We start from the raw sequence: 22,962 nt of genomic DNA, 5'->3' as shown, positions 1-22,962 counted from the left end.
AGGGAAAAGAGAAAGCATAAAGCCTGGTGGGTAGGATCTAGGAGAAGTTGGGGGAGGGGAAGCTGAACAAAATATATCTTATGAAAAACATTTTAATAAATAATAAAACACATACCAATAGATAGAAATGGGATTTTGCCAAGTCTGAGACATGGCTGCATTTGTCATTGCTAATGAGAAGCAGATACTGGACATCTGCTACAGCCAGTAAAAACTCTCTTAATTGTTTTCTGAAGACAGTTTCGCTTCTCTATGCCTGTCGATCCTGCCCATGGACTGCAAGATGAAGGCACCTGGTTCAAATTTCAGTTCTGCTGTGTTTTGTCCTAAACAGAGTTGGAAGTGGATGTTAGAATATAGTCTGCAGGCTTCTTTTCAGAGGCCTATGAATTGTTCAGTTGTCCCAACCCTAACATGTCCACAGCTCGCCTACAAACTTGCTGTCCCTCTGCTGCCCATGCCTTCTGGACTGGGTTTTCTCTTCTCTTCTCTCTTTCTTTCTTTCTTTCTTTCTTTCCTTCCTTCCTTCCTTCCTCCTTTCTTTTTTTTTGAGACAGAGTTTCTCTGTGTAGCTTTGGCACTTTTCCTGGAACTCATTCTGTAGCTCAGGCTGGCCTCGAACTCACAGAGATCCACCTGCCTCTGCCTCCCGAGTGCTGGGATTAAAGGCGTGTGCCACCACCGCCTGGCTTTACACTGGGTTTTCTAAAAGCCTGTCTCCCTGTCTCTTAGCTGCCTTCCTGAGTTCTATGAAGTAGAACCAGCCAGAAGAGTAAGGGGAAGGGAGAGAGAGAGAGATTACAGGAAAGATACAGGCGCGACACCGAGAAAGAGAAAATAACCTTGGATCCATTCTGAAGGAGGAGATAAAATGACAGCCGCTTTCATCACAGAGCAGACTGCCCAGCCAGGGCCCTGCACAAGCCTCACTGCTGAGGGAAGAGCTAGTAATGGGTTGCTGATGCCTGGAGAGGAAGGAGCCTTTCCAGAATCTTCCCAGAGCTCAGATCAGTAAGAGGGCAGAGACTCCTGCAGGAATAGGCACTAAACTGACCCAGCAGGTGTCCCCAGGTAGACTGCCAAGACCTGGACTGAGGGAAGAGTTTTCCTGATGTAGTAGTCACAAGACTTACGTAGTTCTGCAGTGCCCTGTAGGCCCTAAAGACAAGACCCAGTACCTACCACACTCTGCCCAGGTAGCACCATAGCATCAAATTCAGCGTAGTTTTCTTGCAGGGTATAGAAAGCCCTAACTAACAGCACTGGAATTTTATTTTATTTTATTTTATTTTATTTTTGCCTACCTCCTTCCTTCGTGGGGTTCTCACCCCTCAGCACTTTTTTCATGTTATCTGGATCATTATATCATCCTTAAAAATCCCTGCCTTGGGCCGGGCGTGGTGGCGCACGCCTTTAATCCCAGCACTTGGGAGGCAGAGGCAGGCGGATCTCTGTGAGTTCGAGGCCAGCCTGGGCTACCAAGTGAGCTCCAGGAAAGGCGCAAAGCTACACAGAGAAACCCTGTCTCGAAAAACGGAAAAAAAAAAAAAATCCCTGCCTTAAGAAACGTTGGAAGACAAAGTTGTGAACGAACACTGTCAGGAAGCCACAGGAGAGACCTGTATGCAAACTCATAGTGCCGGAGATGAATATGCTCCTGAGTTAGGGCTACTTTGTGGGCACACTGGTGTTGACTAGGGAACATCATGCACATGAAGAAGGCAGGACAATGCCATGAGGTTGGCATGTACTTGTTGGGTAGTGTTGATGTCACCGGTGTTCATGTGGATTTACATCCAGGGCTTCATGGATGCTAGGCAAGCATTCTATAAACTGAGCTACACCCCCAACCCACTAGTCTTAAAAATAAAATCTTCACCATGTCACGCACGGTGGCGCACGCCTTTAATCCCAGCACTCTGGAGGCAGAAGCAGTTTGAGGCCAGCCTGGTCTACAGAGTGAGTTCCTGGACAGCCAGAGCTACATAATAGAAAGACCCTGTCTCAAAAACCAAAAACCAAAAACCTAAAGTAACTTGGCCAAAGTCCTGGCAGCACTGTTTATTCTGTATTTGGTAACTATGCCAGCTCTTAGCTCATGACTCAGGTCACCATTGCAGGGCTGGGTGGAGCAAGGACAATGTCACAAATCCTACCAGCCTTCCAGGCGACAGATGAGTCAGTGTTTACATGTTCCCCAACTGCCGTGTCTCCCTTGCAATCCCTCAGCTGTCCTTCCTGTAGGTTCAGGTATCTGTGCCAACTTGTTCTCGTGCATGCCCACTGCTCCTGTCCCTCCCACCAGGTGGAGTCCTCAAATTTTCCCTCAAAGTCCAACTCCCACACAGTGGCAGCCAGTGGGGTTACATAGTTCCACTGTTGGTTAGCTTGAATACCATTTTGTGCTTCAGATCTTACCCCCTAATAAGAGGGTTGGACGCCTGTATGATGGGACATTGTCACAGCCATGGATCTGAATCCCAGGTCACCTGCTGAAGCATCCAGGCTCTTGAGTGCCACAGCAAAGTATTAGATCAAGGACACATGGTTAGAAAGAGAAAGACAGTGGATTAAGAAAAGGAAAACATGCCGGGTGGTGGTGGCACACGCCTTTAATTCCAGCACTCGGGAGGCAGAGGCAGACGGATCTCTGTGAGTTCGAGGCCAGCCTGGGCTACCAAGTGAGTCCCAGGAAAGGCACAATGCTACACAGAGAAACCCTGTCTCAAAAGAACAAAACAAAACAAAATCTAAACAAAAGAAAAGGAAAACACACCTTACAATGGGAGTAGACTGGTGAATTGAAGTAAACACCCCTGCCCCCAAATCATGTGGCTATAAGCCATGTGACCTTCTATAAGACATTTGCATAGGACCCACCCTACTCACGTGTATGTATTTTGGGCTTTTCTTGAGAATACCCTGTTATGAAGCTCACATAGGGAAGGGCTTTCAATCTTTCTCTGCCATTGGCTTCTTTAATATGCTAATCTTGGATGTAGCTTACTCCATTCTCTGACCTACCACACTCCAACCCCCTTCCCACAAATCTCTGGGGACACTAGAGGGATGATGATCTTGCTTCAATTTTGTATTTTAATCCTATGAAACTGTGACTTACTTTTAGGATATATAACTTCCCAACTAAACTCCATATAATTCAGAGATTCCAAACAACTCTTCTTACAGAGATGCCAACATCTGGTCTCTCCAGCCAACAGATAAAATAAGGAAAAAGGCCTGTGGTCCTTTTTAGGTAGGGACTATGCTCTTCATCAGCATGGCAGTAGTTAATAAATGATTGACTATTATCATACTCCTGCATATGAAGGTAGAAAGAACAGAAAGATTGTAAGAGCTGGAGGTGGTGAGTGACTACAAGGAATCATTTATACCTACTGTCAATCAATTATAGAGGTGGACAATGAGTAACTATTCATGGAACTAAAAATACTCAATGATAATCTGGCTCTGAATCTGTGCCATTCCAACTCTCCATAGGCTACAAAGTATTTAATCAACCTTGTAGAATATTTAACGCAGGGCTGTCTTTCCTCTGGGAATTTCAGTTCATGAAAGGACACTGGGATTCTGATTTGTGCCTATGGAGAAAAAAAATTATCGAGTGAAAAAAGTGAAAATCAATTTATATCCTAAGACAGAATGGAGAGACAAATTTAAAAACGAAGGGAGAGAGGGGAAGGAAGAGAGCTTCCCTTTGGTGTCTGATGTGTTGTGCACTAGTTACTTTCTGTTGTGATACAACACCATGAACAAAAGCATTCTATAGAAGAAAGTTTATTCGGTGGACTTACATTCCAGAGAAGGGGAGGGGAAGGGGGAGGAGGAGGGGAGGGGAGGGAGAGGGGAGGGGGAGGAGAGAGAGTCAGAGAGATCTACAGTGGCCGTAAAGACATGGAAGCAGGTAGCCTGAGCAGGAAGCTCGCTGATCACATTTCCGTCCACACACAGGAAGTAAAGAAAACAAACTGGAAAGGGGGGACGACGACGACGATGAGCTCTCAAAGCTCGCCTCCAGCGACGTATTTCCTCCAGCTAGGTCGCATCTGCTAAACGTGGTATAACCACGCACCCACTGGGGAGCAAGTGTTCAAGTGTACCCAAGCCTGGAAGGGACATTGTTCATTCAAACCCGCTACATCTCACTCCCTCAAAATTGTTCAAAAGTCCAGCTTCCTCTGAGGCTCAAGACAATCTCTTAGCAATAGGCCTCTGCAAAATCAAAAGGGAAACATCATACCTTAAACATCCAATGGCACAGAATATCCATTCCCACTCTGAAAGGGAGGGTTGGAAACATAATGAGGAGATACTGGACCCGAAGTCAGAAGCCCAGTAAGGCAAACACCAATTGTTGCTCCATGTACAGTGTCTGGGACTTCAGAGCGCTCCACACCCCCAACTTTGCTTCCTGTGGTCTCTCTCTCTCTCCCTTCCCCTCCCTCTTCTGGCTGGTTCTACTCCCAATGTGCAGCTGTCCCTGGCAGATGTCCCACAGCTGTGGCATCTCAGCTGGGACCCTGGCTTCCCTTTCACAGTTTCAGGCCATGGCCCCTGGGGACCTCACAGGGAATCCCCTCTCACGCGTTGCCTGGCCTCAGCAGCTCTCTGAAAATGAAGAGGAAGACGCCCTGAAGCCCCCACTTTTGCATTGAGGCTTCCGAGCCCGGTACCATGTGATGGCACTTCCAAGTTTGGCTGCCGGCTTGGAATGGGCTCTTCTCTCCTTGAACCACTTTTGAAGCAATTTCTGTGCATTCTAGAAGCAAGCAACCCCTTGGGCTTTTCTCCCTTCGCACACTTCTGGAAGGTCAGCTCTGTGGGTTCTTGGCCTGAGGATATTCTTTCCAGCTTTCCAGTGCAGAACAGGAGACCTCATCTTTTCTTTTTTTCTAAGTTAATTTTTTTTGAGAATTTCATATATGAGTACTGTGTTTACATCTTTCTGTCTCCAACTCTAGTGTCACTATTGAATTATTCAGGATATCCTGCCATTCTATTATTATTGTGGTTCATAGGCATTGCAGCCAGGCAGAACTATCGATCGCTTTTCTCCCTTAGCACCTTGCAAAGCATCCTTAGGGAGAAGAGGCCTCTTATCAATGGTACTAATCTTAACAATTACAACCTCTTTTCAGCACATTCCTGAGAAGCTTCCGCTGCTCTTTTCCTCCCATCCCCTAATGATAGGTTTGTTGTTGTTGTTTTGCGTTTTTTTTTTTTCAAGACAGGTTTTCTCTGTGTAGCTTTGCACCTTTCCTGGAACTTGCTTTGTAGACCAGGCTGGCCTCGAACTCACAGAGATCTGCCTGGCTCTGCCTCCTGAGTACCAGGATTAAAGGCGTGCGCCACCACTGCCTGGCCCCTAATGATAGTTTGCATGTCTTTTTTGTCTCTTTAGTAGTGGAGTTTTCACCTGAGTAGAGGTCCCTGAAAAGAACTCCTCAGCACGACTCAGGTGTGTTGGAATAAACCTTGAATTGAAAAGATCCACACAAGAGAGCCATTGACCACCATGTTGATCAAGCCAATTGAAAGCTTTAAGTCATTTTTATTGATGGCCAGACCAAAAAAACGGGTTTGTGCCTCTGAAAAATTTCCTGGTGCCCAAGTTCAGGGGTACAGAGTTTTTAAATGCAAAAATCATCAAGACCATCATTTATATCAAAATTAGATGAGGGCCAAAGTAATCTTGAACTATTCATTCCTTGCAGAGCAGGGTAATTATTTTAGACATAACGTCAATTATTTTTTTTTTACTTCTATTTTTTTTTTTTTTTAGTTATATTAGTTTACTTTTATTATTTTGGTTACTACAACTGGACCATGATCCAGGCCCCGGAAAACTCAAATGTGTTGCCAAGGCAGATCGTTGGAGGGAGGGGATAGGGGCTGAGAATGAATGGTCTAAGTAAACACAAAATGGAGTCAGAGCAAGATGATGTTACCTCCGTCATTTCAGAACAAACTCCGCCAGACCCTGACCAAGGAACTTTCTGTTCCCCTAATGCTTGCTGAAATCCCCCACCCCTGTGTCGAAACTCCAGCCCCTTCCCCGCCACGGCCATTGCCTAATTCAGGCACCCACTATCTCCCCCATCTCTCTGGCTTCCATTCAGCTTTCCTAAGACTAGCGTTGTTGCCTCAATAGAAATGTGCTTTCAGCTGCGAGGGTAGCAATAGAAGCCCACTAAGAGAAAGATTCTGAGCCAGAAGCTGGTGGCGCACGCCTTTAATCCCAGCACTCGGAAGGCAGAGGCAGGCGGATCTCTGTGAGTTCAAGGCCAGCCTGGTCTACAGAGTGAGTTCTGAGATGGGCTCCAAAGCTACACAGAGAAACCCTGTCTCGAACGCTGTTCCCCCCCCCCCAAAAAAAAAAGAGAAAAATTCTGGTCAAGAGAGCAGAGGCTGTGCCTTGGGTGGAGACCTGAAATTGCAGTTGGGTTCAGTCACCTGGTCAAGGAAACACCTCCTGAAGAAGGCTGGCTCACCTTTAGCCATACTAAATACATAAGTGGAATAACTAGTCCCTCAATAAGATACTGTACTTTCTCTGCCACTAGCACAGTCGCTTCCTGGGCCACGGCCTGCCGCTTTGCGAGTCTTCCCACTTTGGGGGATTATTCAGAAAAGCCTAACTTCCCATTCACTTCTTTCTCTCTCTTTTCTAAGCATGCTTTGCTTTGGACTTCCCCCGCGTTTGAGACTTCTCTGATCTTTTTTTTAAAGCCTCCCTTCATGCTATGTGGCTCCTTAGCTATCCCGTCTGACCTCCATGCTAGCTTCAATGGCCTTTTCTCCTTCTCTCCTCCCTTCTCCTCCTCTAGGAGGCTGCTGAGAGCTTACCTGCTCCAGCAGCTTCCCTTTCAAACTCTAATAAAATTGTCCTTGAGCTTCCATTGGAGCCTGGTCTTCAATTCTGTTATCAATGAGACCAAGAACCCCGAGAGGATCCCCATTTCCCATGTCTCACAGTCCAGCTGTGCTTGTCGGTAGCCCCAAGTCCCATCACTTGGGGAACCAACAGGAGAGGAAATCAACACAACCAGACTGGTCAAACCGTATCACATTTAGGAACTTCACCGTATCTGGTTTGTTCCTGGAGCTTCCAGCCCCAGGAATGAGCATCGGAGTGCCAACTCTGAGCAGCTTTTGTTAGGCTCCCAGACTGTGTGGCATCACAGGACAATGCTGGGATTCACAGACCAGCAGGATTCTAAACGTCCCTGTGAATTCCAAGAGGGAGATTACTCTTCAGTTCCTGGGCGAAACTCCACAGTAGTTTTATTTCTAGGGTGCTGTATTAGTCAGGGTTTTCTAGATAACAGGACTTATAGGATGGATTTATATCTGTCTGTCTGTCTATATATAGGAAGGGGATTTATTAGAATGTCTTACAGGCTGTGTGGTTCAGCTAGTTCAACAATGGCTGTCTACAAACAGAAGGTCCAATGGGTACCCAGTATTTGTTCAGTCCACGAGGCTGAATGTTTCAGCTGGTCTTCGGTATCCTGAAGGAGGAGGTTCTAAGGTCAGTGAAGGAATGGACTTGTTAACAAGAGTGAGAGCAAGCAGGCAGACCAAGAGTCCAAGGTTAATGCTACATTGTAACGAGTTTACTGACAGACTGGAGGCAGAGGCTTGAAGCAGTGGTGTAATAAACATAGCCAACCTTCATCAATTTAGTGACTAACAGCGAGCGACTTGGTAGCTTTACAGAATTGGCACAGAGTCGTAGCTCCATGTAGCTGATGCCCGAGGAGTGAGCAATGCCTGAAACGCATCCTTTTTGCCTGAGACTTGTCTCCCTATCTAACGGGAATTGCTGCTGCATTCCTAAGTAAAGGTTGTACTGCTCGCCAGAGCAGGGGCAGGAAGTGTACTTGGTTTTAATGCAGGTGGTGACTGTGCCTTTCCCCCAATTGGCTGAGGTCCGATCTCATAGTCTTTTTCAATTAGTTAGTCTTAAAAGAATTGGTGACAGGAAATGAGAAAGGGACGGGGAAGAGGTCACTGCTCTAGACCATCAAATTTCTGGAATGCATCGGAAGGGTCTTTGTGTAAACAAAGTTTTTACTGGGCGTGTGGGGAGGGGTTAAAACATTTGAATAAAAGTCTTACAAGGTGGGGAAGACAAAAAATTGAATTCCTTGTTATAAACACACGTTTTATCGTATTTGATGGAAAAGAATCATACTTGATGTTTCTTAGAATAGCTGTCTCCTGCATGCTAGCTCCCAGAACTATGTATTTCCACTTCGAGAGTTCTGCTCAAGAAACAGACCAAACACTTTCTTGCCAGCACATTCAGGAATGGTTGTAAGGCTTGCAAGACCCGAGGATGGGAGTGTAGTGGAGAACTTACCTTGTGTGCATAAGAACATGGGTTATATTTTCAACCCCACAAAACCAAAAAAATCACTAAGACACAAAGGAGAGCCAAAGGGGTGGGAAGTCCAAGGGTTAGAGAATGGATTCTGTCCGGATGGTAGATGCCAGAGTTTCTAAGTTCTTATTGCCTTCTACAATGAATTGTACAGAGACACAACGATAGTTATAAAAAATAGAGGAGTTTGGAAGCATACCAACTTCACGTGTGGCCTTGTTTGGGGCAAAAAGGACAGAGACAGGGCCTATGTGACCTTAGATGGTCACATAATATCTTCTATTCTCAAATTCCTATAATGAAGACTTCCTCAAGCCTGTCTCCTACTTTGAATGAAGCCAAGGCGGGCTAAGGGCTTTCAGTCTTTCTATTACAGCTGTCTTTCATGGACCTCAGAAACCTTCAACTCCATCCTGTTCCCAATCCGCCTCAAAGGGAAACTAAAAATCTGACATGAGAAAAGCCTCCAGGGCGCTAGCAAACCTAAGCCCCTTCCTGTCCCTTCCTGAGGAGCTTCCTGTGCGCTCTTCCCGGGGTATGTTTTCTGGGTTGGTTATATTTCTGATCACCTCAGAAGTGATTCTAGCTTTTTTTTTTTTTTTTTTGAGACAGGGTTTCTCTGTGTAGCTTTGGAGCCTGTCCTGGATCTCACTCCGCAGACCAGGCTGGCCTCGAACTCACAGAGATCCGCCTGCCTCTGCCTCCTGAATGCTGGGATTAAAGGCACGCGCCACCACTGCCCGGCCGATTCTAGCTTTAAGACTGCCAAGTGAAGCACTCACCCCAGGTCAAAATATGGGAAGGTTTTTTTTTTTTAAAAAAAGCAGTCACCCAGATGAGTAATTTTTTAACTGCAATCTTAAACAAAACAAAACAATCAAATATATAATAAATGAAAGTTATTCGAGTTTTAAGGAAATTGTCTCCATTCTGCCAATCATCCTGAAACACCAATTGAGGGTGAGTAACAGTGAGAAGTAGGAAAAGGAGACTCAATGAATGTGGCATACTGGGAGGAGGAACAGAGGAACTGGATCAGTAGCCCCAGGTCTTATGGGGGGCGGGCGCTAAGGAGAGTTTTCGGTTTAATAGAGGAAGGACCAGGGAAGGAAGCAAGATGCATACTTAATTGGACTTGTTCAACGTAAGGCTCTCTCTGCTCTGGCTTTACAAAGTGGCTCCCAGGAGTCCTGCCTTGAGAGACAAGCTGGACTCCACGAGATGACTGCTCTGGCTCCAGTGTGTGGTCATAAACGTAGTGGATAACTTCTTCACATGCAGGTGCCTTCTCTAACTCACGGATGCTGGAGGGGAGGCTCAGTCACTGGTCGGTGTGTGTTCGGGCAACCCTGTCGTTCTGGATTCCAGGATGACCACAAGCTTGAAGGTCCTGTAGAAAGGAATAATCTCCATGTCACACCTGCCACTTAAAAGACCACGAGAACAAAGAGAAAGTGTTCGGCAAGGAAATGTATTTATTTATCTTCAAAAAGGGTGAGCCAGAACTTAAACCGGGTTAGCAAGAATATCAAGATAGCCTCTGCTTTTATCTATCTATCTATCTATCTATCTATCTATCTATTAATTAATTATTTAATGTATGTATGTATGTATGTATGTATGTATTTGAGACAGGGTTTCTCTGGTAGTTCTGGCTGTCCTGGATCACTCTGTAGACCAGGCTGGCCTCGAACTCACACAGATCCACCTGCCTCTGACTCCTGAGGGCTGGAATTAAAGGCGTGCACCACCGCTGCTTAGTCTGGTCTCTGCTTTTAACCTCAAGTGTGATTGTTTTTAGCAGACACAGCAGGAGTTATGGAGATGGCAACTGTTCAGTTTAGAAGATACTGTGAAGCATCATCCTAGTAGAAGGTTGAATCCAAATTATACACATAGGATAAGGTAATAAATGAGTATCGTCGGCTGGGCATGGCGGCACCGGCACATGCCTTTAATCCAAGCACTGGGGAGGTAGAGGCAGGAGGATCTCTGTGAGTTCCGGGCCAAACTGGTCTACATAGTGAGTTTCAGGACAACCATGGCTATATAGAGAGACCCTGTCTCAACAAAACAAACAACAACAAAACCTAAATTAAAAAAAAACCCAAAACAAAAACTTAGTATTTCCTGTGTACATATTGTTAAATCATTAGGCCTTGTAAGTTTCCAAGAAAACATAAGACAGCCTTTGTGACTTATGCAGGGTGTAGAGTTACTTACTATAATCATCATTAAGTTGATGTTTACAGCATCTAACAGAATTCAGCTGACTATGAGACTGGGTTATTATTGAGAGAGTTTATTCAGAGGGTCCCTTTTATCCTTTTCGTGTATAAGCACACTGTTAGCTGGTTTCATCATAGAGACCTTTATACCAAGAGATAAATAAAAGTAACCTTTATTGGAAATAGTTTTAACTCTGAGCTGCTCTCAAGCACACAACGCCTTTTCCTGGGATGTTCTGTTCTCCTCTCCCTGTCACGGAGTCAGGGGGCCTGCTTGATCTAGGGTGGGAGCTTTGGAGGAACCTTTTAGACAAACATGCTTTGGATCTGAAGTAGGTAGATAATCCCATCCCCAGAGCCAGCTTTTCAGCGAGCTCAAACAGCGTATGACAATTTTCCTATATTATTCTTACTCGAAAGGTATTTGTTTCTCTGTAAGACTGACCAAGTAGTCTACATGTCCATAATCAGTTTATGTGCCTACAACCTGAAATTCTTGATAAATATTCTCCTTCTTATAAAGTTGCAGGATATTATAATGATTCTATGAAGGAGGAAGATCTTGACTCCTTTGTTAGTCAAGCTTCTTTTTTTTTTTTTTTAAAGATTTATTTATTTATTATGTATACAGTGTTCTGCCTGCATGTATGTCTGCAGGCTAGAAGAGGGCACCAGATCTCATTACAGATGGTTGTGAGCCACCATGTGGTTGCTGGGAATTGAACTCAGGACCTCTGGAAGAGCAGTCAGTGCTCTAAACCTCTGAGCCATCTCTCCAGCCCGTTAGTCAAACTTCTAATATATATTTTCCTCTTTTGGCCCCTTTTAATCTTATAATTATCTGTAATGCAGAGACTATCAGTATAAAACAGAAACAATAAAAATACAGACATCTAAGGCACCCAGAAAGCATGGCAGCAGGTCCCCCGGTCCCCACACTTGGTCTGTCTTTATAACTGAAAAGTAGAAACAAAGCAAAGGTACCCAAGTAGTGCAGAACTCAGGCAGACCACGTGTGCATAGGGCAAAGGAGTTCTGAGAAGAGAAAGACTATCCTGTCTCGGTTGGAGGGAGCAGGCTTGGAGAATTGGAAGAAAGGACCATGCATAGCTTCTCTTTGCAGTTTCCTGCCCAACGAGTGCAGCTCAGGAACTTCCCACACAGAAAAACTGGCGCATAGCCCTTGGCCACTCTGAGGTGACACCCTGGACTCACCAGGTGGCAAAGCTACCTGGATGCCTGGCGTCTCAGCAAGGGTAAAGAAGTGGGGGGGGGCGCCCCTCTTCTGCTCACACCTCAGCTCCTGCTCTGGTGGCTTCCACAGTCCACAGGCTGTCTCGTCCTGACTGGAATCTTGCAGGGGTTGGCTGGGAAGACTATGTGGCCCTCTCACCGTCAGCCACAGGGGCCCTTCCTTTCCTTTTAAGACACCAGAACCATTTTCCTGTTCTGAGCAGCATTCAAAACCCTTTCCTCTTTATGGAAAGGGTCCCAGGTACTTAACTGGACATTTTGGGCCATAAAAGAGGTCTGTGGGGCAGCCGTTCCGCCCTGGGCCACAGATGGGGCAGGCTTCTGGGGTGAAAGTGGCTTCGCAATCTAATTTATCCTGCTCAACCCAGCTGAACAGTTGGCTAATTTCCTCTCAGAAAGTTCTTCCTAAACACCCTGGACAAAGGGGGTCCCTGCAACACACAGAGAATTCTCTGGATCTGCTTTGACCTGAAGATGAGCACTGTTTGGCTTTCTGGACATTTGAATTTACTTAGTGCGCCCACCGTCAGAAACCAAATCCCAGTGTTTACCTCTCCCCCACACAGCCTCAGGCCTCTTAAAAGGTGGCTTGGGCAGAGAATGATAACTACTGCGTATCTGACAGTAGAGACGATTCCTTCCTAAGGAAATCTGGTCGCCATTGTTACCAGGGGGGGTGTTGCCACTGTGGTCTGTTAATGACCGGAGGTTGAAAGCAACAGCGTGACTATTATGCTTCTGTGTCTAGACCTATCCCTGTGTCCATAGGTTAAGTTGTGCTTTGAGGGGTGGGCTGGGACGGAGTGCCATTGGCTTTATTCCAAAGGTAACTGTGATCCATGTGGTTCACTCCTGCACAGTCTTTATTCTTTGAATGCCATAGTGATTGCACCCACCTTGCCTGCTAGGTGAGCATTGATGGCTGAACACCACAACTCTGGATCCCATCTTTCTCACGGAATCAGAAAGTGTCCTTTGAGGACAACGTCCCATTCTCTTCCGCACAGTGCTTTTCGAGGCTACTGGACCTTCCTACTCCCAACATTATTTTCCCCTCACAGCCTTGGTAGAGGGTGTCTCTAGGGTCTTCCTGAAAGATACAACCAGGTGACAGGCAGGAGAAACACAAAAGATAAATTCCTTTCAACTTTCTCATATTAAATCTTTTGAATTCCTCCCTACCAGGGACATTTTGACAACCTACTTTGTTAAATGCTGGGCTCAGGTATCAGCCAACCAACCAATAATTATAGCTATGTGCAGCTCTTCAAGGAAGCACGTGATACCCAAATTTTGGGCGTTGGTATCAACAGATACAGTTAATTCCAGTATTTTATTTCTTTTTAGGTTCTCCTAGATATTCATTTAGCCAGTGTATAAGCTGTCTCCTCTAGAAACAGACCTCGGTTGCATGGATCTGACTCGGAGTTTGAAAGAAATCCTGGCTATTTCCTCAAAGGGCAATTCCTTGCTCAGGTAAGGCCCTTTAGGCAATTAACTGGTGAATAACCTCACCAGTGTGGAACATGTTTCTGAAGACAAGGAAAGGAGGTGGATTCAGGGCTCCAAGTTCTCAGATCGCCTTTTGTTTCTTTGTTTTTGGTCTGGTTGTTATGGTTTACAAGGTCTTGCTCTGAGCCTCAAGGTTTCATGCTGAAGAAGCAGTCTTGTTACTGGAGTTGTGAGAGTTATAGCCTGGTCTCTGGCAGCCCCAACAACTAGACTCTGCTCCTCCTCGGCAGGCCGATCACAAAGACGTGACAGAGAAAGGCCGTTGACTCAGTGGCTCCACTGAGGAGAGGAACAAAGAAGTCAGTGACCCTCTGTATTCCATCTTCAACTACACAGTCCTTTCCATAGTGTGGTCCTGGGCATTATTATCAAGAATTCCAGATTCTCCTGTTAGGTGGTCTGCCAAGTCAGCACCGTATGAAATGAAAGACAAGCTCCCCGCTCTGGTTGGTACCAGATTCCTTCCTTTTCCTTCACCTGGCATACGATTCTTAGGGAAATTTGAATTTCTTGAGGTTGTTGTACCAACAGTCTTACAGCCAAATGGAGGGATACAAGTGTCTCTTTAGAATACCTTCATCCTTACCAGGACAGCTACGTTAACTATATTCATTCATTGCCTCTCTCCCCAGAGCCATGATGGATAGGGTCAGAAGAACCAGAGAATTGTATAAAGAATAACTTTTGCAATACAATTGCCTTCACATTTAAATCTGTGCCCCTCTAACAGTTCTGGTACCTTAAACCAAGCGCCCGTGAACCAGCCATTTAGAGAGTATTAAAGAGAGTTCAACAATGGGAGAACTGTTGCTGAGGCTTCATTAAGAAAATATAGACAGATTGGAAGAGCTACTGTAAATAATGCGGCTGGCTTTACCTGTCGAGTTATCCTTGGCTGCCCAGTCCCTGACCCGGGAAAGATGAAAGCCGTGATGTATTGCCTCTCAGGATGGGTGAGTCATAGCAGAGGTGTGCGGCTCTGGATAGTTGAGGCTCAGTGGTTAGTATAGGGGACGCTCCTCAGCTACAAAGGCTTTGCTTTTACAGGTAATCATAATGCCCATAAAATTTTCAAATGTATCATACATATGCGCTCACTCTAGCTAGAGACCTGAAGAAAATACATACATACATGTGCAGAAGGTGCGGATATGCAGGCAGGGAGAGCCAACAGTAGTTCAACCGAATACAAAATCGTAACTTTAATTAAAATATTGAACATTCTTTTCGTGTTTTTGTTTTTATCTACTCAATTGTGCAGTTCTTTGGGGTGAACTACTGTTAATGTCAGGAGGCTGGACACATCACTGGGGAATTTTTTTTTTCCTCTCAGAGGCAAACTAGATCAGTTACCAGTATGGGAAATTTCCAGACCACTGTCAAGAATGCTGAGTTTTATTTACTAGATAGCAAGCTAAGAGACCCAGAAAAGGTTGCTGTTGGAGTGGTGGTTGTTCCACACGGGGCATCAGACATTTGAACATGCTGGGCATGTTTTTCACTGAGCTGCATTTGCAGCTCCCAGAAAGGCATTCTAACGAGGACTTCCAGGTTTTGATTAGAACGACATCAAGTTGGTTAAAAAAAAAAAAAAAAAACAAAAATGAATTTATATCGTCCTTCTTCACCCCATTTGTGAAGAACTGGTTAGTGTCACCGTCTATCAGGCTACCTTTGGTTAAAGCTTTGGTTAGGATGGTTTATTGTTTCTTGACCAGAAAATTAAAAGAAAAGTCAAGAAAAGCATGCTAATTAAATGATTAATTTTGCCAGGTGATGGTGGCACACACCTTTAATCCCAGCGCTCCAGGGCAGAGGCAGGCAGATCTCTGGAGTTCGTGGCCAGCCTGGTCTACAAAGTGAGGTCCAGGGCAGCCAGGATTGTTACACAGAGAAACCCTGTCTCAAAAAAACAAAACCAAACAAACAGACAAATAAAATGATTGATTTTTTACTTTTCAGGGCTCTGGCTTGTTCTTTTCTTTAAAAGATTTGCTTATTTTTATGTATGTATTTACTTGCGTGCATGTACGTGTGACTGGTGCCACGGAGGTCAAAAGAGGGCACTGGATCTCCTGGTACTCAAGGTACAGGTGATTGTGAGTCACCATGTGGGTGCTGGGAATTGAAGCTGGGTCCCCCAGAAGAGCAGCAAGTGCTCTTAACTGCTGAGCCATCTCTCCAGCCCCTGGCTTGGTATCTTCAAAGACATGAGTGTTGTGTCTTGAGGTAACCCATCACCATGTTTAAAATGACTATTAGAAATTTTACTATGAGGAACAATGTAGTCAAAGACACACATGGATATGTATGTTTGTATGTATATATGAAATGTATGTACATATTGTGAAAAAATAAACAAAAAAATGCCCTCTTTCCCAAAGTTCTCTATGATACACTAAGCTTCATTTTCCTATCCCATTTTTTGGGGGTGGGATTTCCACATTATCAGTAGCTATTTCCACACTCAACTGTACTTAGAGTAATAAAAAAGGCTAACTAGGCCGGGCGTTGGTGGCACATGCCTTTAATCCCAGCACTTGGGAGGCAGAGCCGGGCGGATCTCTGTGAGTTCGAGGCCAGCCTGGGCTACCAAGTGAGCTCCAGGAAAGGCGCAAAGCTACACAGAGAAACCCTGTCTCGAAAAACCAAAAAAAAAAAAAAGGCTAACTAGTATATTGTGCCAAGAGTATGCAACTGAGTCATCCTATAAGGCACATTTTTTTTTTTTTTTAAAATAATTGAACTTAGTCGTTGAATCTTTTAAATTGCTCACATAGAAAAATCCTAATAAAGCTGATTTTACCTCCAGGGTTGGAATAAATGACTGTTCTTTTGGTTGAGTAGCAGATGAGGAGGTTGGCTGGCATTTAAGAGCTGTATTGCATGAAAAATACTTCTTCTCTTAGCATGTCTGTTATTGAATTATCCATACAGTTAATGCTATGAAGTAGTAAATGCTTCCATTTAAAGAGCTGCTTACACAGCAGGAAACACAACTTACTTAACATGAAAGGCACTAAGCTAGGGTGAGGTCCTTGCCCCACATTCCTCAACACTACATTAACATGGAAAAGTGGGAAACTGATAAACAGAAGAGGAAAACCCCTGCTTGAGATGAAATTGACATTTAGAAAGATGGTCCAGGGAAAAGTGTGTGGCAGCATGAAAGAGGAACTGGCGTGGAAACAATCCCACCGCCGTATCTTGAGAAACAAGTTCACGGGGAATCATCGTCCAACACACCAACGTTAGGTATCTTATAAAGATTTGACTGGTCACCAAGGACTGCTTTGTGGTTGGTTTCCATTCCTTTTAAAAAGTGTATGTGCACACATGTGTGTGTATGGGTACACACTGAGAGGCCAGTGCAGGGTGGTGGATCCCCTGGCAGCTGGAGTTGCAGACAGCTGTGAGCTGCCAGACACGTTGGGAACCGAACTTAAGGAGTCCTCTGGAAGAGCAGCAAGCACTCTTCACTGCCATACCATCTCTCCAGACCCCTTCTCATTTTCTTAATGAACACATAAACTAACACGTAACTAAAATTAGGACATTTTTGCATGTGTAATGTATACTTGGCTTATATTCACCCATGACCCTCTCTTGTTCCCTTCTCCCTTCCTTAGTTCCCTTTCTTCTAATAATTTCCCTTCTACTTTCATGTGTATGTGTATATATGTATATATATGACTATTAGAAATATATATACACACACATATACATATATACACATAACTGTATGGATATACATAATCTAGATTCTGCATGAGTGAAAACATGAGACATTTCTCTAAGTATATCTTATTTAGATGAACATGATCTCTAGTTTTATACATCTTCCTACAATTGGCATAATTTAAAAGAACCCTGGTTTCCTGCAAATTACTATTTAGAGATTCATCTCATGATCTTTAACATTAATTCACTTGACAGGATCTAGACCCACCCAGGACACAAGCAGCGCGGCATGCCTGTGAGGGATTACCTTGATTAGGTTAGCCTCTATCTACACCTGCACACGTACTGTACTGATGGAGCCATTTCTCAGCCTCCATGTTTCTTCCTTTTTAAAGGTAGAGGTAGATAGAGGTCCTGTTCTTTGTTTAAAGAGACTCATTCGCTGGGCAGTGGTGGCACACACCTTTAATCCCAGCACTAGGGAGGCAGAGGCAGGCGAACCTCTGTGAGTTCAAGGCCAGCCTGGTCTACAAAGCAAGATCCAGGAAAGGCGCAAAGCTACACAGAGGAACCCTGTCTCAAACCCCACCCACCCACCCACCCAAAGAGAGACTCATTCATCACTGCTGCCAAACTATAGCAGTTTCTCAAAAAAAAAAAAAAAAAAAAAAAAAAAAGACAATTTAATGTACAGGAAAGACAAAGTTTCAGCAAGGATGACACTTGAGGCCCTGAACCTTCATTTTCTACTTATAATTAAGGACACTGTAGCCCATATCCTCAGCAAGTAGGAAAAGAATTAAAAAAAAAAATTGAAACTTGGAAAAGTATTTTGCAAACCATAAAACAATGCACATGTAAAGTAGCTAAAGGACTACAGAAACTTAGACAATTCAATTTCTACCATGAACATTTTATTTTGACAAAATTTACCGAAATTCACAAACTTTGACTTACTTAAAAAGCAAAAGACAAACGTCATATTCCAATATTTCAGGTGTGAATAAACTAGTACCACAGTTTACTTCATTTTACATACCATAAAGGCAAACTGACATTCATAGTTACAAGCGTACCTGAAAAACACGTGAACAAACTTGTATTTAAACTACACAGTCTCTTGTTAATAGACGCCTGTATTTAATGTATTGCCACTATTGGGAGATACAACTTCATGATTATCAAATTATACAATCATTTTTTCTACTCTTGATTTGGAAATTGAAAAGTAAGAGGAATGGAGTTAAGTAGCTTGAAATTTTATACTTACTGTACAAAGTGCATTATGACAAGGAATGCTAGGAGTTCCCTCTTTTTTGTTTTTAAAATTTGAATTTATTAATTTTGCGTTTGTGTGTATATGCATGTGAGTACAGGAATGCATATGCCACGGCACACATGTGGAGATCACAGGACAACTTTCAGGAGTTAGCTCTCCTTCTACTGTGGGTTCTAGGGTCAAACTCAGTTCTTCAGGCTTGTAAGACAATCACTTTTATCTGCCTAGTTGTCTGGCCAGTCCAGGAATGACTCAATTTAAATGTTTTATCAGAGTTTTAAACATTTAGTGTAAAGACAAAGTTAAATGATGTATTTACTTGGTATCTAAAAATCTAGAAAATTATAGATTTTATTCAATTAATTACTAACATACATGTGAAGGGATTAAAAATGACTGTTTACTAGAACCTTTATGTGGTTCTAAAACATCTACTTGTATAGTTGCCTTATCTTAAATGGAATTTAAAAGTCCTTGATGGGAATTGTAAGCTTATTCTGCACTAGATATAGTTAATGTCTATACATGGAACACGATTGCTTTTTACACTGGCTTTTCACTCATATACAGAAAAAGTGCTTATCAATGTACACAAACTACTTCTTAAATCCTAAAACAAAGATAAAGGCACATAAGTGGATAACAACTTATGTGTGTGTGTGTGTGTGTGTGTGTGTGTGTGTGTGTGTGTGTGTAGTGTAGGCACGAGAATGTTTGGGAGCACCCGTATGTGTGCTTACTCTGAGGCCTGAGTAGAATGTCAGGTGATTTCCTCTATGCCTTCCTTATAGCCTTGAGACAGTCTCTCCCTGAACTAGAAGTCACTGTTTCAAGTAGGATGGCCGGCCCCTGGGCTCTGGGGATCTGCCTGTCTCACCTCCCAGTGCTGGGTTACAGGCATCCTCATATAAAGGCTTAGCCTTTCCTATGGGTGCTGGGGATCCAAACACAGGTACTCAGGCTTGTAGAACAAATGCTCATACCTACCGAGTCATCTCCTTAGCCACAACGAATGTGTTTCATGAGTATATTTAAACAATTTTACCTGCTACCTTGAGAGAGGTGTGACAAATCTGTTAGAAATTTCTACTACTTGGGAAAGTTAACAACAAAATGTTGCAGCTCTGTACAACCATGCAGTCTCCTCACTTTGTGGGCTGGGCTGTTCACACCCCCCCCCCCCCCCCCCCCAGCTTGTAGGTTCTAACAACTTAGGTTTCAACAATCAGACCAGAAAGACGGAGAGAGGATTTGGTCAAATCAGTCTCCTACAGAAGTTTCTAATCCTGTTACAAGATTTAATAGGTTTGTGAGTTAAATTTTAAAGTGATTATAAAGCCATTTACTCAAACACAAATGAATGGAATGTAATTAAGGATCGCAGTTATGAAAGTCTTTAATTTTAAGGGACAGTATTTTTCCATGTATATATGAGGAAATGCAATAGCTAGCAGCATTGAAATACACAAATGGTTCCGTTTCCTTTTCTTTCTATAAAGTATAACACATCTGCCCATTTTTAAATGGGCAAACTATCTAGCTTTTAAGTAACTATACCACAGATAGCTCTTTGAGTAGATACGAAGAAATGTAAGAAAAGTGAAAGATTTTGAACATTTGTAAAATGTTGCTATGAAGCATAGAGACTGTGAATGTATTAATAAAATTAAATATCTCTTATATGAGAACCATATTAAATTGATTTAATAACTACTTCACAGAAGCATAGGCTTATTAATACTTATACTGATTTCTGCTATTTTCTAAACAAGAAAAGATTTAAGTAATATGTAAATCAGTCTAAGTACCGTAAGTTTCATCAAAAAGAATCGCCAGAGTACAAACCCCAGAAAGGTGAGAATTTCAGAGTAGCAAAACAAGTTAATGCTCATCAAGACACACATTTAAAAAAGTACCATAGACTGCTAAGTGTTCTATTTAAATAAAAATTTGTGATTAATCATGTACCGTATACTGAATAGCATTATATGGGCACAAACCATATTACAATAACTCAAAAGCAAACGCTGCTTATTTCTTTAGTTCAGTGATTAAAACTGAAATTGCTTTTGAAAAATGGGAACCGCTGCTTATACTATAAGTAAGATACCAACAGGGTTCCCAGCTTGACTCACATAATTCTCGTTTGCAGTTTCACATTTCAACTCTGACCTGGACCTTCGTTAGCACCTTAAGGAGCAAGTGCGAACTGAACAGTAAGAAACCAGGACAGCCCATAGTTTGGTTCACTTACAAACATGACCAGGCTCAGTTTCTATTAGCATACAGTTTGCATTTTCTGATGTCCTAAGAGTGACTTGGAAAAACAGGCGTGAAAGTGTGGCAGTCCTTACTGTGTATGGTATCTAGAAATGGTTAAAGCAAAGCAGCTCTTAGTCATCAGTCCATTCCAGTTCTCACATGTCCCAGGTTACAAGGGTGGGGTGGGGAGAGAGGCACAGATCAATGGATTGTGAATCATTTAAGACATTCTCTCGCCCCAGAATGGCTATCCTGAAAGGATTACTACGGACCACCCCAAGCCCACAAGTTAAAATTCGTAATGTTATCCTGTCTTTTCTGGTTCCACTCTCTTATCTATCCACAGCCACTATTATTCTACCTTGAAGACAACTAAACCTTAGCATTTCTAGCACGGATTATTTTTTTACCCAAATACATTGGACTTCGGTCTCAGTTTGAAGGAAGATGAGTAGCCTTTAAGAGACCTTTCCTCTTCCTCCTCTTCCCCTTCCTCCAGGGCCTGTTCGGTATCCTTGAAGGAGGGTGTGGTGTGAATGATCTGGGTTCGGAATCGGATTTTGTTGAGTCGTGGTTTTATCCGTCCACTGGAGCTGCCCAAGGCTTTGCGACCTGAATCTTTTGCTTTGCTTCCGGGCCATCCTTCGGCGACGTGGTGGTGGTGGTGATGGTGATGTTCAGTTCCATCTTCCATGCCCTGCGAGAGTTTGTAAGTGATGAGGTGTGACGGGAGCACCTTCGAAAGTCTCCAGCGCCCACTCCCGCGGCCGGTGGTACTGTCCCCATCATCTTCGTCCATGGCTCCCACCAGGCTCTTGATCTCCTCTGCGATGCTCTCGCTCAGGTACTGAGAGGCCTTCCTCCCGCTGTAGTCCCTGATGTCCACATCTGCGTCATAGGCCCCGACTAGTAACTTCACCACCTCCACGTGCCCATGCATGGCCGCCAAATGGAGGGCAGTGTAGCCGCCGCTCGACCTGGCATTGATGTTCACTGGCAGCTGGTGTTTGCTGGCAAAGTTGACCAACATGGCCAGGACCTCCTGCCTGCCGTGCTTGGCGGCCCAGTGGAGACAGGTGAAGCCGGTGATGAAGTCTCGCTTCGACAGCAGGCCAGGCTCACAAGTGAGCAGCCCTTCCAGGCTGTCCCACTTGCCCTCCGAAGCCGAGAGCATCCAGGCGTGCTCCAGGGGATCCAGAGTGACCGCGCCCGCACCGCTGCTCTCCTCTTCGGCGGATGACGAAGCCAACGATGCGCTATCCGAGTCGCCCCCTCCTCGGCCGCGACCCCCTCCGGAGATGCTCCCAGAGCTACCGTCCCCCGGGCCCGCGCTCCTCTTGAGTTGAGGGGAGCTGCCCATCACCAGGTCCCGAAAGTTCTGACGAGCCGACCTCGGCGTATTCGGCCCACCGGGGGAACTGGTCCCTTCGACCTCCTCACCGCCCTGTGATGGGAGTTTCAGGTTCTCGCTGGGCCCGGCGACTGAAGCCCAGGACTCCGCCTGGCCCTCCTGCGGCGAGTTCTTACCCTGGGCCCCACTCTGAGCAGGGATCGGAGGCTCCGGGTCACTCGCTTCGCCACCCAGCCCGAGAGACAACTGTGGATCTGCCCCCTCCTGGAGCGGGCTGCCCTCGCAGGGCTCGGCTGGAAGGTCCGGGACTGGAGGCTCCTCAGTCACCTCGATACGCGGTAGGTCCCGGGGGAGCGAGGCCTCCAGCGGAGGGGACCCCCCTGTCCAGAACCTCTTCTTGAGGTGCACATACTTGGTACCATCCGCGGGGTCGGTGCGCACGGTGGCCACCGCGTTGACCAGTTCCTTGAAGTGTTCGCGGGCGCGGGTGCGCTGCTCGCGCTGGCCGCCCAGGGCGTCCCTGAAGTGCTGCACCAATTCCGAGTGCCGGGCCCGGCCCCCGCGCTCGGCGAGAAAGCGCAGGATCGTCTCGGAGCTCGGCTCCAGCGGCCCCTCCATCCCGCAGCTCAGCTCCTCCGCCCCGCCGACAGCTCAGCCCGACACCATAGCCGCGCGCCTGGGGAACCTGGAGAGCGACAAGACGCACGCGATGCCAGTTTCAGAGACGCTGACTCCCGGGACCGCAGACGCCGCCTCACTCTGGGGCAGTGCCCCCCTGTGGACACACCCTCCACCACGCCCACTTCCGTTTGGGCCTCAATCTCGGCGCCGGTCTGCGGCCCAAGGCCACGCCCACTTCCGGGCTCCGCGCGCGGAGAGGGGTCCCGCAATCACTGCTTCCGCCGGAGCGGGGCGTTGCGGTGCCTAACGTTTTCTTCACGTCCCCTGCTTCTTGGTCCCCTCCCTCTTCCCCTGCTCCCTGGCTTTT

General features: G+C 45.2%; 1 protein-coding gene across 2 annotated transcripts; it reads right to left on the bottom strand.

The window, feature by feature from the left end:
• Nucleotides 1-9,289: 9,289 nt before the first annotated feature.
• On the bottom strand, nt 9,290-22,758 carry Sowahc (sosondowah ankyrin repeat domain family member C). Of its 2 annotated transcripts, XM_037200105.1 has the most exons (2): nt 21,034-22,758; nt 9,290-9,797 (listed from the first exon to the last, which is right to left on the bottom strand). In XM_037200105.1, exons 1-2 carry the CDS (start codon nt 22,590-22,592, stop codon nt 9,725-9,727), a joined length of 1,632 nt encoding a protein of 543 aa, XP_037056000.1. In that variant the 5' UTR covers nt 22,593-22,758; the 3' UTR covers nt 9,290-9,724. The 2 variants fall into 2 exon arrangements, with proteins under 2 accessions (XP_037056000.1, XP_028748276.1); XM_028892443.2 differs by lacking the exon at nt 9,290-9,797 and having other exon boundaries at nt 17,975-22,758.
• Between the last annotated feature and the right edge of the window lie 204 nt (nt 22,759-22,962).

This window comes from Peromyscus leucopus, chromosome 16_21 (assembly GCF_004664715.2).
Source record: "Peromyscus leucopus breed LL Stock chromosome 16_21, UCI_PerLeu_2.1, whole genome shotgun sequence".
Classification (NCBI taxonomy): Eukaryota; Metazoa; Chordata; class Mammalia; order Rodentia; family Cricetidae; genus Peromyscus; species Peromyscus leucopus.
Note: the sequence above shows the minus strand (reverse complement) of the source record. Positions and strands in the feature narration are given on the sequence as shown.

Excerpts from the sequence above, each read along its gene's own strand:
- Sowahc (XM_037200105.1), bottom strand. The coding sequence starts at position 22,592 with ATGGAGGGGCCGCTGGAGCCGAGCTCCGAGACGATCCTGCGCTTTCTC. Across the intron at positions 9,798-21,033 it reads CCGAAGTCCAATGTATTTGG|GACCTTCAAGCTTGTGGTCA; the intron begins GTAAAAAAATAA and ends TCCTTTCTACAG.